General features: G+C 42.6%; 1 protein-coding gene across 1 annotated transcript in view; it reads right to left on the bottom strand.

Moving 5' to 3' along the window:
* The window catches only part of CPAMD8 (C3 and PZP like alpha-2-macroglobulin domain containing 8), a 116,367-nt gene that overhangs the window by 71,788 nt on the left and 23,440 nt on the right, over positions 1-21,139 (bottom strand). Inside the window, exons 7-17 of the mRNA XM_070737511.1 lie at positions 20,184-20,238; positions 19,885-19,998; positions 13,538-13,622; positions 11,872-11,980; positions 11,287-11,514; positions 8,613-8,783; positions 7,655-7,783; positions 5,978-6,137; positions 4,864-5,036; positions 4,596-4,745; positions 2,636-2,800 (exon numbers count right to left, since the gene is read on the bottom strand). Coding sequence (XP_070593612.1) covers positions 2,636-2,800; positions 4,596-4,745; positions 4,864-5,036; positions 5,978-6,137; positions 7,655-7,783; positions 8,613-8,783; positions 11,287-11,514; positions 11,872-11,980; positions 13,538-13,622; positions 19,885-19,998; positions 20,184-20,238 — 1,539 coding nt within the window. The remainder of the gene's footprint in view (positions 1-2,635; positions 2,801-4,595; positions 4,746-4,863; positions 5,037-5,977; positions 6,138-7,654; positions 7,784-8,612; positions 8,784-11,286; positions 11,515-11,871; positions 11,981-13,537; positions 13,623-19,884; positions 19,999-20,183; positions 20,239-21,139) is intronic.

Genomic DNA, 21,139 nt, shown 5'->3' with positions numbered 1-21,139 from the left:
TAAAATGATCTGACTTGTTTGTTAAAAAGCTTTTCTCTTCTCCCCCCCGATCAAAATGAAATCACTTCACTCTGGGAACAGAAGAGGCTGTGTCCCTTCTGCCAAGCACGTAGGAGCCAAGCACATTTTCACCTATGCTATCTCAGCCGACAGAACCTCTTTGGGGAAAGTGGCCTGTTTAGAGAAAGCAGAGAACAGCATTTGGCTCTGAATGCCAAGGGCTCCTTCTCAAAGAATCTGAGCACAAGATGTACTTAGAAATTAACCTCTCGCGCCACCTCCTTCCTCACCAAAGGAAAACCTTCCCAACAGCCACAAAGTTAAGAGTTCTCAGAACAAGGACAGGGGAGGTTCTCCATAATAAGGATTCCAAGATGATGGAACTAGACTGGAGGCATTTAAAAAATGTAAAAAATATGACTTTAGTAATCGGGTTGCCAAAGCATGGAACTCATTACCAGACTCTGTAGTATCATCCCCTAACCCCCAACATTTTACCCTTAGACTATCCACGGTTGACCTCTCCAGATTCCTAGGAGTGCCTTCCGTCCCCTGTCCTATAGTCTCTCCTATATCTCATATTTCTTCTCTCCTATATCCTCTTTAACCTTCATTGTGTATTATTGTGTATTGGACAAAATAGATAGATAGATAGATAGATAGATAGATAGATAGATAGATAGATAGATAGATAGATAGATAGATAGATAATTAATTAATTTTCGGAACATTCAAGGGTTGTATCATTCCACAACTGAACTCAATTACGAGGGTCGCCCAGAAAGTAATGCACCACATTTTTTTTCAACAATTATTTATTGAATACAATCAAACTTACGCATAAGAAAGAATGGTGTTTTTTCCTATACTCCCTATTTTTCCATGTAATCTCTGTCCTGTTCTATGGCCTTCCTCCAGCGAGACACAAGTGCCTTGTTCTAGTGGCCTCACCCTCTGTTCTTCTGTTCCGTTCTTCTAATGGCCTTACCCTCTGTGCCCAGCGACTAACCGTACTTCTGTCGACTGCAGATTCTCCATAAACTGCACACAAACATTTGCGAATGTTCCCAACAGTTTCTTTCTCCGCAGTGAGAAATTCAATGACGACACGCTGTTTGTAACATACATCACTTACAGACGCCATTTCAGAACCCTGCTGCAGCTACGCTAGCTGTCTGAAGAAACGCAAAATTTACACACGCACTCCTGACAATTCAAATACTTTATATCTAAAGTTTCACATTCATACTATTACTGTACGCTGAGAAAAAAAATGTGGTGCATTACTTTCTGGGCGACTCTCGTATTTGAGTTCAATTGTGGAATGATACAACCTGCGGAAATGGGTTCTAAGTATGAAAAGAATTGGCACCTCAGATGCAAAGAATGGTTGCCGAGTTCTGGGTGCCCTATCCCTGCCCCTCAAAAAGCACCTGAATGTGAGCAACGTTCTTCAAAAAGGCTTCCAACTTTTTCAGGGTTGCAAAACTCTCATATGAAACCTAACTGGTTATATCTTGTTTTCACTATTTTAATTCCATTATGCTTTTGGAGTATGTTAGAATTTCAGGAACTTCCTAGCACTAATTTCTATATGAGACCTGGAGCAAAGACATAGTTTATTGAAAAACCTTCCCTAACCAGCCCAACTGCAACATTTTTCTGTTATATAAATATTCTCCTTCATTGGAATATTTTTGTTACTTTAGAGTTGCAAGATTCAGTGAAGGCAAATGTTATTTCTACCCTAGAATTCTTTAGTACTGAGAACTGTTTTCTCAAAATTACACTGATTAAAATAGCATTCCTTATAGCACTGCAACATCAAGTGTTGTGCCTGAGATCTTTCTATAGTTTACTCACCATAACATGGATTAAGAAGTACTGAATTGTTTACCTCTTGATCTATGCTAAATTAGTGCTGAATTTCCCACTATTCTAATTTCCCCTAGAGAGCCTTCCAAAACTATGCGGTGTTAATTTATGTTTAAGAGTAATAGAAATATTGAGAAACAGCTTTAATTAGGTGTTTCATTCTTTTTATTTGCTAAAAAACACCCTCTATTGAAAACAGACAAAAGAATAGAAGAAAACCAGAAACAAAAGCCCCTTTTCTTGGAAAGAGAAAATAATGCTTGAGCAATTTAAGTTAAACAATTAAGGGGATAATTAAGCACAAATCATACAGCCAAGATCAACAGATAAACAATAAGCCCCCAAACAGTGAATATTTAATTAACATTGTGTAGGCTCTAAATATGACATTTTGCAAATTTGGTGCTCCAGATTTGAACAGCCTGGGTGTGAAAAAATTATTTTTGCATCATTTATTATGGTGCAAAAATAGGATATGCAGCCTATTATTATAATATAATGATGTCTGCATCACCCATTAAATGTCACTGAATAAAAAATGGTAGTTCCAGAGAAATGGATTGTTATACATTGCTGAGTTCCTATGGTAGGAAATGTAAAACAAGATTGAATTTGCTCCATGCAGTGTGCTAAAGTGGGCTTAATCTGTTCCCTGTTGAGTTGCTCTGCTTGACTATGATCTCAGTCTGTTGGCAATCTTGCAACTACCACAAAAGACAACATGCAGATGCCACACTTATGCATGAAGAGAAAACCTCACCGTAAATGCACAGCGGGCATCTTTGGCAACGTCCCAGTGCCAGGGAAAGATAGAAGAACGACGGCGACGCTTGTGTAGTGTTGAGCCTGGCCACCAGAAGTGCCCTTCTTCTTTTGAAGTTCCAAAAGCATCAGACACGTCATAATCTGCAAGTTCTTGGAAGATCTGCACAACGAGTTAACATAAGATTTGCCCATGAGCATGTCAGGGACTATTGCGGGAATATTCAAAGGTTTTGCTTTCCAGAAGTGGTCAACAGAATCCAACTCTGATATGTGAAAAATAACTGCAAGGTCTTCAAATTATAATATGCATGTTATGGTCTTCCAGTGTAACAAAAGTAACAAGAGTTTTAAGAGAGATCATGGTAGGAATGATCTATTGGTTAAATTGTTTCTTCGCACAACAGATAATTCATCTACACTGGCATAAAATGCACCAATGATGATGATGATGATGATGATGATGATGATGATGATGATGATGATGATAATAATAATAATAATAATAATTATTATTATTATTATTATTATTATTTATTGGACTTGTATGCCGCCCCTCTCCAAAGACTCGGGGCGTCTCACAACAATAATAAAACAATATAGCAGTAAAACAATATTAAAAAACATATATAAAACCCCAGCAATTAAAAAAATAGAGCACATACATACCAAACATAAAATATAAAAGCCTGGGGGAGGATGTCTTAGTTCCCCCCAAGCCTGGCTATATAGGTGGGTCTTATTTGCGAAAGATAAGGAGGATGGGGGCCGTTCTAATCTCTGGGGGGAGTTGGTTCCAGAGGGCCGGGGCTGCCACAGAGAAGGCTCTTCCCCTGGGGCCCGCCAAACGACATTGTTTAGTCGACGGGACCCGAAGAAGGCCAACTCTGTGGGACCTTATCGGCCGCTGGGATTCGTGCGGTAGAAGGCGGTTCCGGAGGTATAATATGATCATAATTTTAAAGGAATGAATATGGTTTGTAAGGAATAATGGTGTGAAAAGCTATCTATCCATGATTTTGCTTGTAGCTTTCAGAAAGGCATTGGTTACCTGCATAAGAAAATGTGTATTTATCTTTGCCCAATCTATTAAGGCTATGGGCAAGTTGAAGCCCATTTCTGCTCCCCAAGAGCTGCTTCTGATCCAATCTGATAACTGAAATAACAGTTTCCTGCCATCTTCTTAACACTTTATAAAAATCTCTCCAAATGCTCCTAATACCTCTCATTTCTGCCCAGATGAAATGATATGTCCAAGCCTCCTGTGGCCTTAATTCCTCCATGAGCTGAGGTGGCGCAGCAGGTAGAGTGCAGGCCAATGAAGCTGACTCTAGATCTGTAGGTCAGCGGTTCAAATCTCATCAGCGGCTCAAGGTTGACTCAGCCTTCCATCCTTCGGAGGTGGGTAAAATGAGGACCCGGATTGTGGAGGCAATAGCCTAGCTCTGTTAAAAAGTGCTATTGCTAACATGTTGTAAGCCGCCCTGAGTCTAAGGAGAAGGGCGGCATAAAAATCGAATGAATGAATGAATGAATGAATGAATGAATGAATGAATGAATAAATAAATAAATAAATAAAAACTGAACTGAGGCTCCAGGCTATCCGATGTTTGCCCATTGCTATACTGAAACTCAAATACTTTGATCAGCTAATGAGAAGGAATGATTCACTGAGAAGAGCCTAATGCTGGGAACGATTGAGGGCAAAAAAGAAGGGCACGACAGAGAATGAGGTGACTAGATAGAGTCGCTGGACTCCGGAGGATGGTAGAGGACAGAAAGGCATGGAGGAATGTTGTCCCTGAGGTTGCAACGGGTCGGACATGACTTCACGGCTAACAACAGCAACAATACTGGAGCTATGTTTACATTCTTTCTAAAATGTCATCACTTCCTTCTTGGACTCAGTAGTTCGACAGTACCAAAGCATTCCCCACTCCCAAGGGGATGCTGCTCACCTGGTCAGCTGTCAGTTGGAAGCCAGGCTTGAAGAGGTAAATGCTTTTGTCCACTGTGGCCAAACAAACACAACTTCCCTTTGCAGCTCGCACTGTAACAGATACGGAGTCACCCGGCCGGGTCTCATTTGCTGAAAATGCCACCGAAACCTGGCATTGAACATTAAGAGGAGGAGGAGGAAGAGAAGAAAGGAGGGAAGAACCACCATCACCCGAGATCCTTTGCCAAACCACCCAGGTGCTTGACTAGCCATTCTATACTGGATACCTGGTTCTCAAAGAAAGGCTTGACGGCAAACTGCAGATTATCTGCAACCCCTTCTCCGTTCTCCCGCACGTAGTATGCAAGAAGACGGCCCAGGGGAGCCATGTTTGGAGAGACTGAGAAACAGATAGAAGTCATGCAGCTATTCAGTTCTGGAGCAGAAGAGCCAGTCGGGTCTAAACAAGAAATAATAATTAATAATAATAATTTATTGGATTTGTATGCTGCCCCTCTCCGTAGACTCGGGGCGGCTAACAACAATAATAAACACAACATGTACAATCCAATAATAAAAAAACAACTAAAAACCCCTATTATAAAACCAAACATACACACAAACATATCATGCATAACTTGTAATGGCCTAGGGGGAAGAGCTATCTCAACTCCCCCATGCCTGGCGGTATAAATGAGTCTTGAGTAGTTTACGAAAGACAGGGAGGGTGGGGGCAGTTCTAATCTCCGGGGGGAGTTGGTTCCAGAGGGCCGGGGCCGCCACAGAGAAGGCTCTTCCCCTGGGGCCCGCCAAACGACATTGTTTAGTCGACGGGACCCGGAGAAGGACAACTCTGTGGGACCTTATCGGTCGCTGGGATTCGTGCTGTAGCAGGTGGTTCCGGAGGTAATCTGGTCTATTGTCATGTAAGGCTTTAAAGGTCATGACCAACACTTTGAATTGTGACTGGAAACTAATCGGCAGCCAATGGAAGCCACGGAGTGTTGAAGAAACATGGGCGAATCTTGGAAGCCCCACGATGGCTCTCGCGGCTGCGTTCTGCACGATCTGAAGTTTCCGAACACTTTTCAAAGGTAGCCCCATGTAGAGAGCGTTGCAGTAATCGAACCTCGAGGTGATGAGGGCATGAGTGACTGTGAGCAATGACTCCCTGTCCAAATAGGGCCGCAAGTGGTGCACCAGGCGAACCTGGGCAAACGCCCTCCTCGCCACAGCCGAAAGATGATGCTCCAATAGGGTGGAAAATACATACATCTTAATAAAGCCATGGTTTTCAGGAGGCAGTGGGAGCTTTTTTGTTCATCTCCACCCACCCCTTTCTGACCCTGCCTCAAACACAGAAGTCATGGCTGAGAAGTTAAGCAATGTAGATGTTCTTACCAGAAGACGCAACGGGGGCGATTCTTTTATTCCCTTCCCGAGTCTTGTTTCGAGGCAGCAGTCCTGAAAGAACAATGTTCCCCCGTGATACAACTTCGAAGTGGAGTGTGAAATTACACGGGCAAGTGGACTTCACAGCAACACATGCCTCCTCTCCCACCTGGAAAGAGAAAGGGAGCAACTGCAGCCATATAAAGGTTTGCTAATGCCTCTTCCCCTTCCTACTACCCAGGTGACGTTTCTGAAATGAAAAGCTGATCTGGTTGCCATGACCAGCTCAAGGTTGACTCAGCCTTCCATCCTTGCGACATCAGTAAAATGAGGTTCCAGATAATTAGGAGTGATATGCTGACTTTGTAAACTGCTTAGAGAAGGCTGTAAAGAACTATGAAGCAGTATATACTGTATTTTTGGAGTATAAGACGCACCCATTTCCTCCCTAAAAGAGGCTGATAATTTGGGTGTATCTTACTCTGAATGTAGCTTCCCGTCCCTCCAGCCCTAACTAGCTGCTAACGATCTTCCCAGCTTTTACCTTGCAGGTTCTTTCATTGCTTCTCTGTGCGAAGAATGTTTTCCAAGTCCTAAGTCTTTGCAGGGTTTTTTTCATTGCTCTAACTTGCTCTAACTTGAATACGTTTTTTTCCAGCCTAACCAGGTGCTAACAATGTTCCCAGCTCTTACCAGCTTGCAGGCTTTTTCATTGTTACTCTCTCTGAAGAATGTTTTCCAAGCCCTAAGTCTTTGCAGGGGTTTTTTCATTGTTCTATCTTGCTCCAAATAAGTTTCTTTCCAGCCCTAACCAGGTACTAACCATGTTCCCAGCTCTTACCGGCTTACAAGCTCTTTCATTGTTACTCTCAACAAAGAATGTTTTCCAAGCCCTAAGTCTTTGCAGGGTTTTTTCTTTGCTTGACTTGCTCTGAATGTTTATTTCCAGGTGTTAATGATGTTCCCACCTTTTACTGGCTTGCAAGCTCTTTCATTGTTACTCTCTCCAAATAAAGTTTTTTAAAAGCCCTAATCAGGGGATAAAATAATATGCTGGCTAAGGAGGCTAGCCAGATGAATACCTGGTAACCAGATTCTTTTCCTATTTTCCTCCCCAAAAACTAAGGTGCGCCTTATATTCCTGTGTGTCTGAAAAATATAGTAAGTCTAAATGCTAGTGCTATGATTAATGATGAAATTTGACCCATCTGGAGGACATGGATTTGAGGACGGGGGCTTTCATTCAAAGGGTGGCATGGAGCAAACACTCAATTCCAGCATCACTGCCACCAGGAATGCCTTCTGAAAGAACAGACCACATTCTACTTAGGACTTTTGGAACCTGGCATATCTTCCAAATCCACTCCATACTCAGGGGAAAGCAAAACAGAGCACAGCTCGGGATGCGAAGATACAGAGCAGTCTCATTGTTAAGAAGAAGGCAGCCAAAGAATTCTGGCTATTGAGTGTTTCCCTGGAGCAAGATCAAATCCGAAAGCCAGCCAAAGTGAAACACCCAGCCAAAGCAGGCATGTTGGCTGCATCCCAGTTTCCTCAACAGAGATATTAGTCATTCCAAGTGAGCTAGGCTGAGAACAGCAGGCAAAGGTTCCGGCTCACAGCAACCCATCAAATGTGTCTTGAAAACTCTGAAAACAAGATGCCGAGAGTTGCCTTGCATCTTACCAGAAAAGGCCTGTCTGGCATCTGAAGCTGGATGTGGCACTTGCTAGGTGAATACCAGCTGCTGATCGAGAGGTAGTTGGGCAGATACTGATCTCCAACAGGCTTCCCATCAAGGGCTGTGACTTTGGTCTTGAGAAAGGTGGAAAGTAGAAAGTTATTTCAAGGGCAACTTCGGAACTCCCAACTCATCCTGCAGATTTTGACCAGGCCGATCTAATCTTCCCCAAGATTTGTCTCTGCACTGGGATGCAACCTTGCCAGATCGGGGCTGTTTGGAGATCGGCACCCAGTGAAAACAACCAAAAATATATCTGTCATTCCCTTCTTCTTCGTCTCTGCACCCTCCGTCAATATCATTTTTCTCCATTATTTTCTATTTAACTAATGGACAGAATATTATTTCAATAAATGGGAATCTATGGAGAGCCTCAAAACAATCAAATGCTCCTTTTAACAGATTTTGTTTCCCTGTCTGGAATAAAACATATTAATCCATCTGATCATTTTGGACATTTGTCCCCATTTTGAACCCACCCATGGAAAAGAGCTTAACATGGTCTGATATTACTCCCGTTGACAGATCCCGTGGTTCCCTGGAACTCAGGTAGAAAACACACTTACTTTTTGTTTATCCCATTCTCCATTTATTTGAAGATGCCATAAATTGAAATCTGCAATATTCTAAATATCAAGCAGAAACCCTCCTCTCATTGCACCCTCTCCCCCCCCCCCAATGTTCTGTGGGTTCCTTCCCATTTCCATTCAGTTCGAAAATCCCCCAGAAATCACATAGCCAGAAGGAAAATAAGAGGCTTAAGGATTAAGAAATCCCCCAATTAACGTTCTTAAATAAAGTTGCCCCCATGTTCTCAACCCATTGGCCCCACTGACAAAGTGTGCCTTTGATGAGATTAATGGCAATTCCAGCCCACTAATCCTATCAAGGGCTTTCACCCACCTCCAGCCAGACGTACTGGACAGCAGGGGGGATGGAGGGGATTTCAAATTCCACCACACCGCTTCTGGACACTAACTCGCTTGTGTAAATGTTGTCCTTTGGAGTGAGTTCCGCTTTTACCCGGACAGTCACTCCATCAGCTGGACTCCCATCTGGATAAGTGACTTCAACCTAAAGAATCATGAGACACATTAATATAGGTAGAGATGGGAAGAATTCCTCTCGTCCTTCTGCCCTCTACACAGTATCATCTGCTATCAGGAAAACAAGTCACCAAGCATGGGGTGGGCTGCTTCTAAGAAGGCAGACATGGGGAAATAAGTGGCCTGGGCATGTAGAAGAGATGGTATCCTAGCATATTCAGGATAGAAATATCCATTTCCCCCACCCCCAGGGCATTCACCAAGCTAGGAAGAAAAGTGACCCAAGGTCTAGTGAATTGTAGTCCAGGTTTCTCTATGTTAAGTCTTAGAAGTGAAGCAATTTTAATGCCCTGGAACTCTTGCCAACTTGCTGCTTTAAGTCCAGTTGATGAGGAGGACCTCCTTCAAAATCAAGAGGCATCAATCCCCATCCTACCTTGCGTAACCCATTGGATGTATCCTCAGCAAATAGTTAATAGGGCACGTCAAGAATATGGTGACTATATGGGATGAGTCTTCGAAGAGGGGAGGCATACAAATCTAATAAATTATTATTATTACTCTTACTATTATTATAAGGTTCCCTTGAGAAATCGACTGTAGTGAGAAGGAAGGAAGGAAGGAAGGAAGGAAGGAAGGAAGGAAGGAAGGAAGGAAGGAAGGAAGGAAGGAAGGAAGGTGGTGACCAACAGGAAGATGGTTGTTAGACCACAGTGGCGATGGATACACCACTGGGAAGGGACAATCTGGCCACAAATCATGTTAAAGAAGGTCAATCTGTGGCCAGCAAAAAGTCAATACCAACTACAAGAATGGTGGAAGGTCTTAAGAATAAAACCTATCAGGAAAGACTTAATGAACTCAATCTGTATAGTCTGGAGGACAGAAGGGAAAGGGGGGACATGATCGAAACATTTAAATATGTTAAACGATTAAATAAGGTTCAGGAGAGGAAGTGTTTTTAATAGGAAAGTGAACACAAGAACAAGGGGACACAATCTGAAGTTAATCGTTAAATTAACTTCAGATCATGCAGAATGCAGCTGCAAGAGCAATTATGGGCTTCTCTAAGTATGCCCATATTACTCCAACACTCCGCAGTCTGCATTGGTTGCCGATCAGTTTCCAGTCACAATTCAAAGTGTTGGTTATGACCTATAAAGCCCTTCATGGCACCGGACCAGAATATCTTCGGGACCGCCTCCTGCCGCATGAATCCCAGCGACTGGTTAGGTCCCACAGAGTCGGCCTTCTTCGGGTCCCGTCGACTAAACAATGCCGTCTGGCGGGACCCAGGGGAAGAGCCTTCTCTGTGGGGGCCCCGACCCTCTGGAACCAGCTCCCCCCTGAGATTAGGATTGCCCCCACCCTCCCTGCCTTTCGTAAAGTCCTTAAGACCCACCTCTGCCGTCAGGCATGGGGGAACTAAAACATCTCCCCCTTGCCCATGTTGTTTTGCCATTTGACTGATTGACTGTGTGCCTGTTTTTTATATATATTAGGACTGTTTTATGAATTTATTAATTTTAAATTGTAATTAGATTGGTGGGCATTGGATTTGTTATTATGTACTGTTTTTTTAAATTATTGTTGTGAGCCGCCCCGAGTTTGCGGAGAGGGGCGGCATATAAATCCAATAAATCTAATCTAATCTAATCTCCGGGACCTTCTGCCGCACGAATCCCAGCCACCAGTTAGGTCCCACAGAGTTGGCCTTCTCTGGGTCCTGTCGACTAAACAATGCCATCTGGCAGGACCCAGGGGAAGAGCCTTCTCTGTGGCGGCCCCGACCCTCTGGAACCAACTCCTCGCAGAGATCAGAACTGCCCCCATCCTCATTGCCTTTCGTAAGCTCCTTAAAACCCACCTCTGTCGTCAGGCATGGGGAAATTGAGATATCCCCTTCTCCCTAGGCTTATAAAATTTATGCTTGGTATGTCTGTATGTATGGTTGGTTTCTCAAATTAGGGTTTCTTAATTTAACTTAAACTTAAATATTAGATTTGTTTATATTGTCTTATTATTGTTGTTAGCCGCCCCGAGTCTACGGAGAGGGGCAGCATACAAATCTAATAAATAAATAAATAAATAAATAATTAAATAATTGGGGGAAAGATCAAAAGCAACATGAGAAAATATTATTTTACTGAAAGAGTAGTAGATCCTTGGAACCAACTTCCAGCAGACGTGGTTGGTAAATCCACAGTAACTGAATTTAAACATGCCTGGGATAAACATATATCAGTCCTAAGATAAAATACAGAAAATAGTATAAGGGCAGACTAGATGGACCATGAGGTCTTTTTCTGCCGTCAGACTTCTATGTTCTATTGATGGAACATATTCTGTTATAATCGGGAAGGGAGAATGATCCTAAAGAGAGCAACTATGTGTCATCTTGCATCAGAATATTCAATATTTTTAACCAAACCAAGTAGTCATTATATCCTTAATCTTGCACTTCCTCTGTCCTCTTAATGAAAAGTCTACTCCATGATGCTACAATCTTCCCACTGCAATATCCTACTCACCTTCCCTTTATATGGCAAACCAGATTTGAACTGCTTCCGAGTATCTCTGGAATATTTTATGTCAATAAGCTGCTTCTGAACAGGGGTAGAATCATCGAAGGTGACCTGCCTGCTCCCATCGGTGCTTGTTACTGTCGCCCAAATGTTCACAGTGCCTCTGAAATGCTCGGGGACGTCTGCAGGCATCATGTCTTTTACACATATGTCAAAATTCGCAGAACCCTCAATCTGTCAGGAAATAATATGAAAAAAGTGAACAATTAAAGAGGCCATATGTGCCTGTGGTAGCGACAGGGGAAATATAACTACTGTGAATAGAAGCAACCTCATTTGTCCCAGAGGCTAACAGCCCAAATCAGGAAAAACCAAGATTTTCAGTTCTCCTATTTAATTTGCAACAATTTAAATACACCTAGAAACCCATTCAAAAAGTGAATCCAAGTCTGATGCATGGATGTGGCCTGGCTTCATCCATGTTATATGACCACGTGAGCCACTGGAGTGGTAATCCTCTTTAAAACTGTTGAATATTATTTCGCAGTCACCAGAATGTACCTCCCCCCTTGTTGTCTACCCCTTACTCACTTCAGTGGTTTTAAGGACAGGATGCCCTGATTCGTGTCTGTAGTACCCCACTCCATTTATTGTCATGTTGACAGTCAGCTTCCCTGTCACTGGCTTTCCAAATGTGTACCTGGAACAGAAGCTCAACAATTATTACGTTTAGCCATTGCTCTTTCATTTCCAAACTTAATTACATGCATGCTAAGCTTCCTAATACAATGACAGGTAGTTTGAGTCACTGAGTTTAGCAGACTCCTGTAACTTGCTACGTTCTTCTAGAAAGTCTCTAAGCCTGGTGCCGAGATAATTTTTAATTAAAGATGTCCAGAAAAAGCTGAAAACTTTTGCATTCAGAGTAAAGGTCCCCAACCCTCCTTGCAGAAATTAAAGGGAGCCACAACTGGGAGTCATGGACCCAATTTCCCTAGCAGTTGAGTTTTCACAGCAACAAACTTGGCAGTACTGTTAGGAGAAGACATCAAAGATTAAAGGCAGCCCATCCAATCCTGAGATGTTTGGTTATTTTCCCATTTCTACAGCCTATTGCTTGTGTCCAAACGTGAAACAAGAATGTGTCAAAAAAGGGCTGCTCTTATTTCTGCCATTGCCTACATCTGCTGTTTGCTTCAGCACAGCCCACGTGACCCCAACATATGACCTCTGAGCAGGCAAGGGTTCCTCGTCTCCAGCACTCCTGATGCGCACCCGGAGACCGGCATAGGTACGCACATGTCCGGTGGGCAGGCATCAGCATGAGATGCAGCTTCTGCTCATGCGCCAGTAGTGAAATCTTGCACAAGGATTATTATTCATTCATTCATTCATTCATTTATTAGATTTGTAGGCCGCCCCTCTCTGAGGACTCGGAGCGGCTCACAACAAGGAAAACAATATAATGAATACAAATCCAATATTTAAAAACAGTTTAAAAACATAAAAAACAGTCATACGAACCAAACAAACCATTAACAAACCTCAATAGCTAAGAGGTGTGTTAATTTCCCCATGCCTGGTGACATAGGTGGGGTTTCAAAAGTTTACGAAAGGCAAGGAGAGTGGGGGCAATCCTGATCTCTGGAGGGAGTTGGTTCCAGAGGGCCGGGGCCGCCACAGAGAAGGCTCTTCCCCTGGGTCCCACCAGACAGCATTGTTTAGTTGTCGGGACCCGGAGAAGGCCAACTCTGTGGAACCTAATTGGTCGCTGGGATTCGTGTGGCAGAATATTCTGGTCCGATGCCGTGTAGGATGCTCGCGTGCATGAGATTTCGCTGGGTTTCGACGATTTCTTTGCTTTTGCGCGTGTGTGTGGAAACAAAAAACCGCTGAAATTGGCAAAATCTCTCACACATGAGCATCCTCACATGAGATTTTGCTTCCGGAGCACGCGCAGAAGACAAATCTCACGCAGGTGCACGTGATGCACGTGTTGGGGATGGGGAGATGGGTGTGCATCTCCATTTTTGCTACCACAGCATAGTGTGGCCCATACCGGGTGCCACCCACTACTGCCTCTGAGGGAAGAGGGCCCTTGAAAGTTCTCCATCTCAAGTTCATTGACACGGTGATTATCAATGATCGCCCGTTCTACAAATCTTTTTCAAACTGTATGGTTCAGAAGAATCACAGGGACATCAACAGAAACAGCAGGAAGCCACTCAAATGAGCAGAAGGAACCGATCGCTCCTACCTGGCGTGGACAGTTCCCTTTTCACAAAACCCAAAGTCCCGAATGTATCGTGGTGGATCAATACGCAGCTCAAACCTGGGTAAAACTAAAAGGAGGAGAAAAAAGTGAGTGAGAACAATTTGGGCATCTGATTGTGATTAGAAGTAGCATGAGTGAGGCTATCAGGAAATCTTAACCTAAAAGTAAGAAAAATGTTGAACTGAGAAATGCGAAACATGGGCTGAAAAAAGGGTGGAGAGATCCATAAGAGATCTATAATATAAAGAGATCTATATCAGACATGGAACTGCTGGAAATCTCACCTTCAAAGGGGAAAACCTGACCAGTGTCTTCTACACATTTAGCTTAATATAACCCTAGCAATCAGCTACCTATTTAGGTAATCCAGTTTCATACCATACCATAGGTGGAAAAAAATCCCAAAATGATTCATTTTAAAAATATCCACAAAATGTAATTGTTCATTGAAGGAATCACATATTAAAGGAATCCTCTATTCACAAAATCCAATTCTTCCATTCCTTTTTTAATCTTTTTGAATTGTCTTGCTTTTAACATAATGTTTCACAACTAAAATAAATAATGGGTAACCTTTTTCCAACTTCTGGATCACTTATGTTTCACAGCAGCTAATTATAATGCCTTGCCCTCCCACCCAAAAATGGATCAGGCATCCTTTTTTCAGTTCACATAACTATTTGATTTCTTATTTTGGTGGGGAAAGAAAGACTGAAAACGTCATATGTTTAGGAGGCTTATTGCTGCCAAATTCCCATGGAATAATTTCAAATGGTGTCCTTGTTTACTTTTTAAAATGATGTTAAATACAACTATTTTTTTTCTCAGAAAGCTACAGCTGACGTGAAATAAAGTACTCAGCCTAGTGGAAGAATTCTCCCCTTTTTGACTGATACATTAGACTGGTGTTTTTCAAACTTGGCAACTTTCAAGTATGTGGACTTCAACTCCCATGTTGGCTGGAGAATTCTGGGAGTTGAAGTACACATCTTAAAGTTGCCAAGTTTGTAAACACTGCTAGACCGAGGGACCTTCAAGCTTTTTCAGATTTCAAGACTGAATTAAATTTAAACATTCAATTAAAAATTTAATTAAGGAAAAAAGTTCCCAGAACACCCAATCAAAAGGCAAAGCTCTAAGGATGAAAAATTGGCTGTGTATAAGCGAACTGCCCCCGGCCTTCCAGTCAAGTTCTTGTGGAATCCACCAAACATAATCTGAAAAAGTCTTGAACTAAACAACTGGTCACTCATGAAAAATGAGCCTTCATTCAGTAATAAACAGTGTAGGAGGAGAGTCATATTAATCTACATTAGCCTACAATCACAAGGAATGTAGTAGCCACTCTATGCAACAAAGAAAGTGAGGTGTAATTCATGAAGGGGGATGAAGTGTTCCAAATATAACAGGTAGTCTTTGATTTACAACTGTTCATTTACTGACCATTCAAAGGTACGATGACACTGGAAAAACGTGACAAGTTACAACTTTGCAGCATCCTCATGATCATGTGATCAAAATTCAGATGCTCGGTAATGGGTTCATTTTTATGAATGCTGCTGTGTCCCAAGATAATGGGATTACCTTTTGCGACCTTCTGACCAGTTAAGTCAATGGGGATGCCAGGTACACTTAAAAACCGGATTACAGTACTAACTCATCAAATGCAATAATTCAGGTAACAACTGTGGCAAGAAACATCATAGAATGAGGCAAAGCTCTCTTAACAAATATCTCATTTAACAACAGAAATTTTGGGCTCAATTGTGGTTGTAAGTTGAGGACTACTTGCATTTCCAGCTTTGCTGAAGTATATACGATGCTGCTGTTAGGTTTGCACACTTCATGGGATTCATATAGTATGGAATGTTTACATTTTGGTGTGACTGAAAGAATTCCCTTCCCCTTCCTTCCTTCCTTCCTTCCTTCCTTCCTTCCTTCTTTATTTGCTGTTTCAATCCAATTTTTTGTTTCAATTCAGCAGAGCTACCTCAAAAGACATGCACATGAAATTCTAAAATTTTATACAGTACAAAGTAAAAAAAGTTACTATAAAAATAAGACAGAAGATTCAAGTGTACCTTAAGGTTCTAAACAAGTGATGGCAAAACTATGGTACGGGTGCCACAGTGGCATGTGGAGACATATCTGATGGCACGTGAGCTGTTGCCCTAGCTCATTTTCACCATGCATGTGTGTGCTGACCAGCCGATTTTTGGCTTGCACAGAGGCTCGGGGAGGGCATTTTGGCTTCCAAAGAGCCTCCAGGGAGATGGGGGAGGGCGTTTTTACCCTCCTCTGGCTCCAGAGAAGCCTTTGGAGCCTGGGAAGAGCAAAACACGAGTATACTGTTAAAAAGTGCTATTGCTAACATGTTGTAAGCTGCCGTGAGTCTAAGGCAGCAGTCCCCAAACTACGGCCCGCGGGCCGGATGCGGCCCGCTGAGGTCATTTGCCTGGCCCGCCGCAGCGTACGAGATTTTACCATCTATATACTAAGTTCCTGAATCTCCCCTCCACTCTGCTGCTGAGCGTCTGGCGGCGGCAAGGAAGAAGAAAGCCAGGGGGCGGGGAGAAAAGCACCCTATGGCAGAGCAGCAACAGTTCCTATCCCTAAAGGCGAGAAAGAAATTGGCCAATTGCTTTCCTCCCCGCCCCCTGGCTTTCCGCCTCCTCCTCCTCCAGACACTCAGCTTGCAGACCGTCTTGGTCCCCCCAGTGCCGCTTTTTTGCTTTTTTTTTTTTTTTGCACCGGTGAGGTTTGTGCGCGTTTGGGCACTTTTGCGTTGGGGGGGTCTGCTGAGGAGAGGGAGAGAGAGAGAGAAAGAGAAAGAGGGAGAGATAGAAAGGGAGTGTGAGAGAGAAATAAAGCAAGAAAGAGAGGGGGAGAGACAGCGGGAGAATGCTGCTATTTTGCTTCTTCGCTGCCCCACGGGGAGCCTGGAAGCCCTGCAAGAGCGTCTGGAGGGGACAGTAAACAAGCCATCAGGACCCCCGCGCACTAACTTGTTAACGGCTGGATCGCGGGGAGGGGAGCTTTTCCCCAGCCAGGCGACGGCGAAGCCCTCCCGATGCTTGCCCGCCGCCCAGGCCTCGCACTTCGAGCCGGGGGCGACAGGCCTAACCTCGGCTTACTTGGCCCCGGTGCGGCCGAAGCGCGGGGCGAAGTAGGCGGCGGTGGCGGCTTCAGGCCTGCCTCCGAGCTGAGCTTCCGTTGGCTTCCTTCGAGGCAAAGCTGCAAAGCTCACCTGCCGCCTCGAAGGAAGCCAAAGGAAGCTCAGCTCAACGAGGACCGGCTGTTGGTCTCTTGAAGCTGCTGCCGTCACCGCCCACTGCAGAGATCCCTTCGCCCGAATGGAGGTGGAGGCGGCAGGCTCAAGGGACCAAGAGCCGGTCTTTCTCGGCGCTGAATAGTTGCAGCCTCTGAGGCTGCTTCCGCCTCCAGGCGAAGGGATCTCCTTGGTGGGCGGCATCGGAGGCTGCAGCAACGCAGCTCCGAAAAGGACCGGCTGTTGGTCCCTTGAAGCTGCCGCCGCCGCCCACTGTGGAGATCCCTTCGCCTGAATGGAGGCGGCAGCGGCAAGGGACCAACAGCCGGTCCTTTTCCCCACGGCGTGTTGCAGGGCAGGAAAAAAAAGAAGAGAGGAAGGAAGAGAGAAGAAAAGGAGAGAGAGAGAGAGAGAGAGAGAAAGCAAGAGAGAGAGGGAGAGAAAACAAGTGAGAGGGGGAGGGAATGTGAGAGAGAAAAAGAGAAAAATGAGAAAATGATGGAGGGAAAGAATGAGGAAGAGGGAAACAAAACAAATGAGAAAGAAGGAAAAAAAGGGAGAGGGAAAGAAGGAGAAATGGAGGGAAAAGGAAGGAAGGAAAGGAAGAAGGAAGGAAGGAAGGAAGAAGAAATGGAGGGAACAAGGAAGAAAGGAAGAATGAAATGAATGGAGGGGCAGAGGAAGGAAGGACGTTTTTGGGGGGGGTGTGTAAATTTTTTTACATTTTTCTCTCAACATACATTCAAACAATACAATGTACCATCTAATTTTTCCTGAATAAAATGCGGTATTTTGTCAGTAACTAATATCAATCATCAAAAAAGTTGCAAATTTTTTTTTTCTAATGTTGTCATCCAGGTACATACTTTTCTTTTACCGTAATTAAATTCCCTCCTTAATGTTCCTTCAAAAAGTACAACACCAATTATATTTCTAACTTATTAACCATTATGCCAAAGTGCTTCCTTCTTTCTTTATATATTTTTCTATAAATATTTTTATACATTTTTCTATAAACCAAAAAAACCTTGTATAGCCAATCAGATGTTAACAAAAGAAAATTAAAAACAAAACATAAACATGTATGAATTTCAGACTTCTTCCCCGCCTCTAAATAGTACATTCCCATTTTGTTTTTTTACGTTAAAATAAGGTATGTGCAGTGTGCATAGAGATTTGTTCATAGTTTTTTTTATAGTCCGGCCCTCCAACAGTCTGAGGGACAGTGAACTGGCCCCCAGTGTAAAAAGTTTGGGGACCCCTGGTCTAAGGAGAAGGGCGGCATAAAAATCGAATAAATAAATAAATACTGGGCCTATCAAAAGTTGGGAAGCAGTCCGTTTCCGGCCTCCGGATGGCCTCCGGGGGTGGGGGAAGCTGTTTTCGCCCTCCCCAAGCATTGAATTATGGGTGTGGGCACTTGCAAATGTGCAAAATGCGTGCACACCCTTTTGGCACCTGAGGAAAAAAAGGTTCCCCATCACTGTCCTAAATCATCATAAATCCTCGATTGGGCCTTTCTTAAAAAGCAAGGTTTAAAAGGTTCCCCTATTGTCTGGGTTCTGAAATTGTGATTTCATATTCTAATGTATTTCAAGTGTGCAAGGCTGCACACTGGGAAGCTAAATTAGTTTCAGAAATGGATTTTTGAATGAAATATGGTTGGAAAAGATATGGAAAAAACACAGAGGAAACTGGATATTATATTCTTCATTTGGAAATGATAAATCAAGCATAGGATGGTATTTAATAACTAGATATTGAGACAAGTTTACACAACTAAAGAAAAGCAATCAGATATTACTCATTATTTCTCCAAAAATAAATGGATTTTAAAATCTGGTAGAATTTCCTGAAGTTATTTGTAGCACTTTTCCAAAGATTTTATATCCAAAGCAAGCCTTCCTAACATGAAAGTTTATAAAACTCTATAGGATATCAAATGAATGTCTAAACTAATCAAGGACAGAAGCAACTTGGAACCAAGGAGAAATTTCCTGACAGTTAGAACAACTTGCCTCCAGGAGTTGTAAAAGCTGTAACACTGGAAGTTTTTAAGAAGAGATTGGATAACCAGTACCATTTATCTGAAATGGTATAGGATATCCTGCCTGAGCAGGGTGTTGGATTCCAAGGTCGCTTCCAACTCTGTTATTCTGATTCTATTCTAATTAATAAAAATATTAATAAGCATAAATGGAGTACTGTGTTCAGTTCTGGAGACCTCACCTACAAAAAGATATTGACAAAATTGAACGGGTCCAAAGACGGGCTACAAGAATGGGGGAAGGTCTGAAGTATAAAACGTATCAGGAAAGACTTAATGAACTCAATCTGTATAGTCTGGAAGACAGAAGGAAAAGGGGGGACATGATCGAAACATTTAAATATGTTAAAGGGTTAAACAGGGTTCAGGAGGGAAGTGTTTTTAACAGGAAAGTGAACACAAGAACAAGGGGACACAATCTGAAGTTAGTTGGGGGAAAGATCAAAGGCAACATGAGAAAGTATTATTTTACTGAAAGAGTAGTAGATCCTTGGAACAAACTTCCAGCAGACGTGGTTGGTAAATCCACAGTAACCGAATTTAAACATGCCTGGGATAAACATATATCCATTGTAAGATAAAATACAGGAAATAGTAAAAGGGCAGACTAGATGGACCATGGGGTCTTTTTCTGCCGTCAGTCTTCTATGTTTCTATGTTTCTATGTTTCTATAACTGATGATGAACATTGCCATCACAGGTCAGTATAGTAACATTAAACCTAGTAAGAGATGATATTTGTCCATTAACATTTAGGCTGTCCAGATCTGGAGTAGTCATTTGACGTTTCAACAGAGATTTGAGTAGCCATTAACTCAACAACTTTTTTCAGAAACTGTTTATATAGGAACATCTATAGAGGGGGCTTTGACTGCACAATCAAGCTGTCATCTTGATTGTTTTGATCCTACTCCATTGACACACCTAATTTCTGGATTCATTCAAACATGATTAGGACATCTCAAAAACAGTGGGTTTCCAAAACATGTTCTAGCAGCTCTGCTATTCACTCACCATATTTTTGAACTTCAAATGATTTGTTGTATGTGTATTCTTGCATTTCTACAAATATAAACCATTCTCCGAACACTGGCTGATCAGACAAAGGGAAGCTCATGTTGAGGATGCCTGCCAAAGAAAAGGAAGATCAGAGGAGATGAGCTACGTTGGTGGCCCAATTTCCTTAGGGTTCACAACCAGAAAATACAAGAGCCAAAGGATTCATCCTTATGTCTTTAATCAATTTGCATCTCACCCTTTCTCTTTGAAGCTCTGGGCAGTGGGATACTCAGTTGTGACAGTCTAAAACTCACCACAACAAATTGGCTTGAGGTTTTTCCATTCTACCATCCGAGACCCTCGGGGATCCTAGGGAAAGAGATGCATTTCTTATATTGGACTAAGTTACCAATATCTAAATATCTTTATTACTACAACATTTGAAAATGCAAAAGCAAGTCCTCAGAATCGGAATATGTATAAGCTCACACATTGCCTCAATGAGATGGGTGGCATCAAAGTCTAATAATAAATACTAAATAAAAATATATCACAATTTTTGCTTAATGGGCCATGGATGGATGCATAGATGAATAGAGACAGCTAGCGCTTCTTAAAAAGAATTATAATTAAGGAAATTTTGGCACACATTGTTAATTAGGTTTATATTTGCTTGACTCCAATATCTTATTATATATAAACAGAAACTCATCATGTATGCCCATTTTTTACTTTAAGTGAATGAGGTATGGCCTATTCCAGTGAGGGTGAACCTATGACACGTGTGTCAAAAGTAACAAGCCACAATATTTTGGTGACATGGCAGCATTCAGAATAAGATAATAACATAGTTGGAAGGGACCCCTGAGATCTTCTAGTCAACCCCCCCTGCTCAAGCAAGAGACCCTTCAACATTTCAGTAAAATGGCTGTCCAGTTTCTTCTTAAAAACCTCCACTGATGGAGCATCCATAACGTCTGAAGGCATCCAGCAACAGCTATTCTATTTATGTATTAAATTTGTTTGCTACTGATCTTGCCACAAGGACACACTGAACAGTTTAGAACATTAAAACTATTCTCGAAAGCATGCCCATGTGCTAGTGATTTGGGGGGGCTGTGGAGGTCACATGATGCTGTTGCTGCTGCTGATGACGACGGCGACAACAACAACAACAACAATAATCTTAGCTGATATCAGGATCTTAAAACAACTAATCAGCACATTGGGTGCTATGCCAAAAGACCTCAGCTGACATTTGAAAACAATA

Source organism: Erythrolamprus reginae, chromosome 1 (assembly GCF_031021105.1).
Source record: "Erythrolamprus reginae isolate rEryReg1 chromosome 1, rEryReg1.hap1, whole genome shotgun sequence".
Lineage (NCBI taxonomy): Eukaryota > Metazoa > Chordata > Lepidosauria > Squamata > Dipsadidae > Erythrolamprus > Erythrolamprus reginae.
Note: the sequence above shows the minus strand (reverse complement) of the source record. Positions and strands in the feature narration are given on the sequence as shown.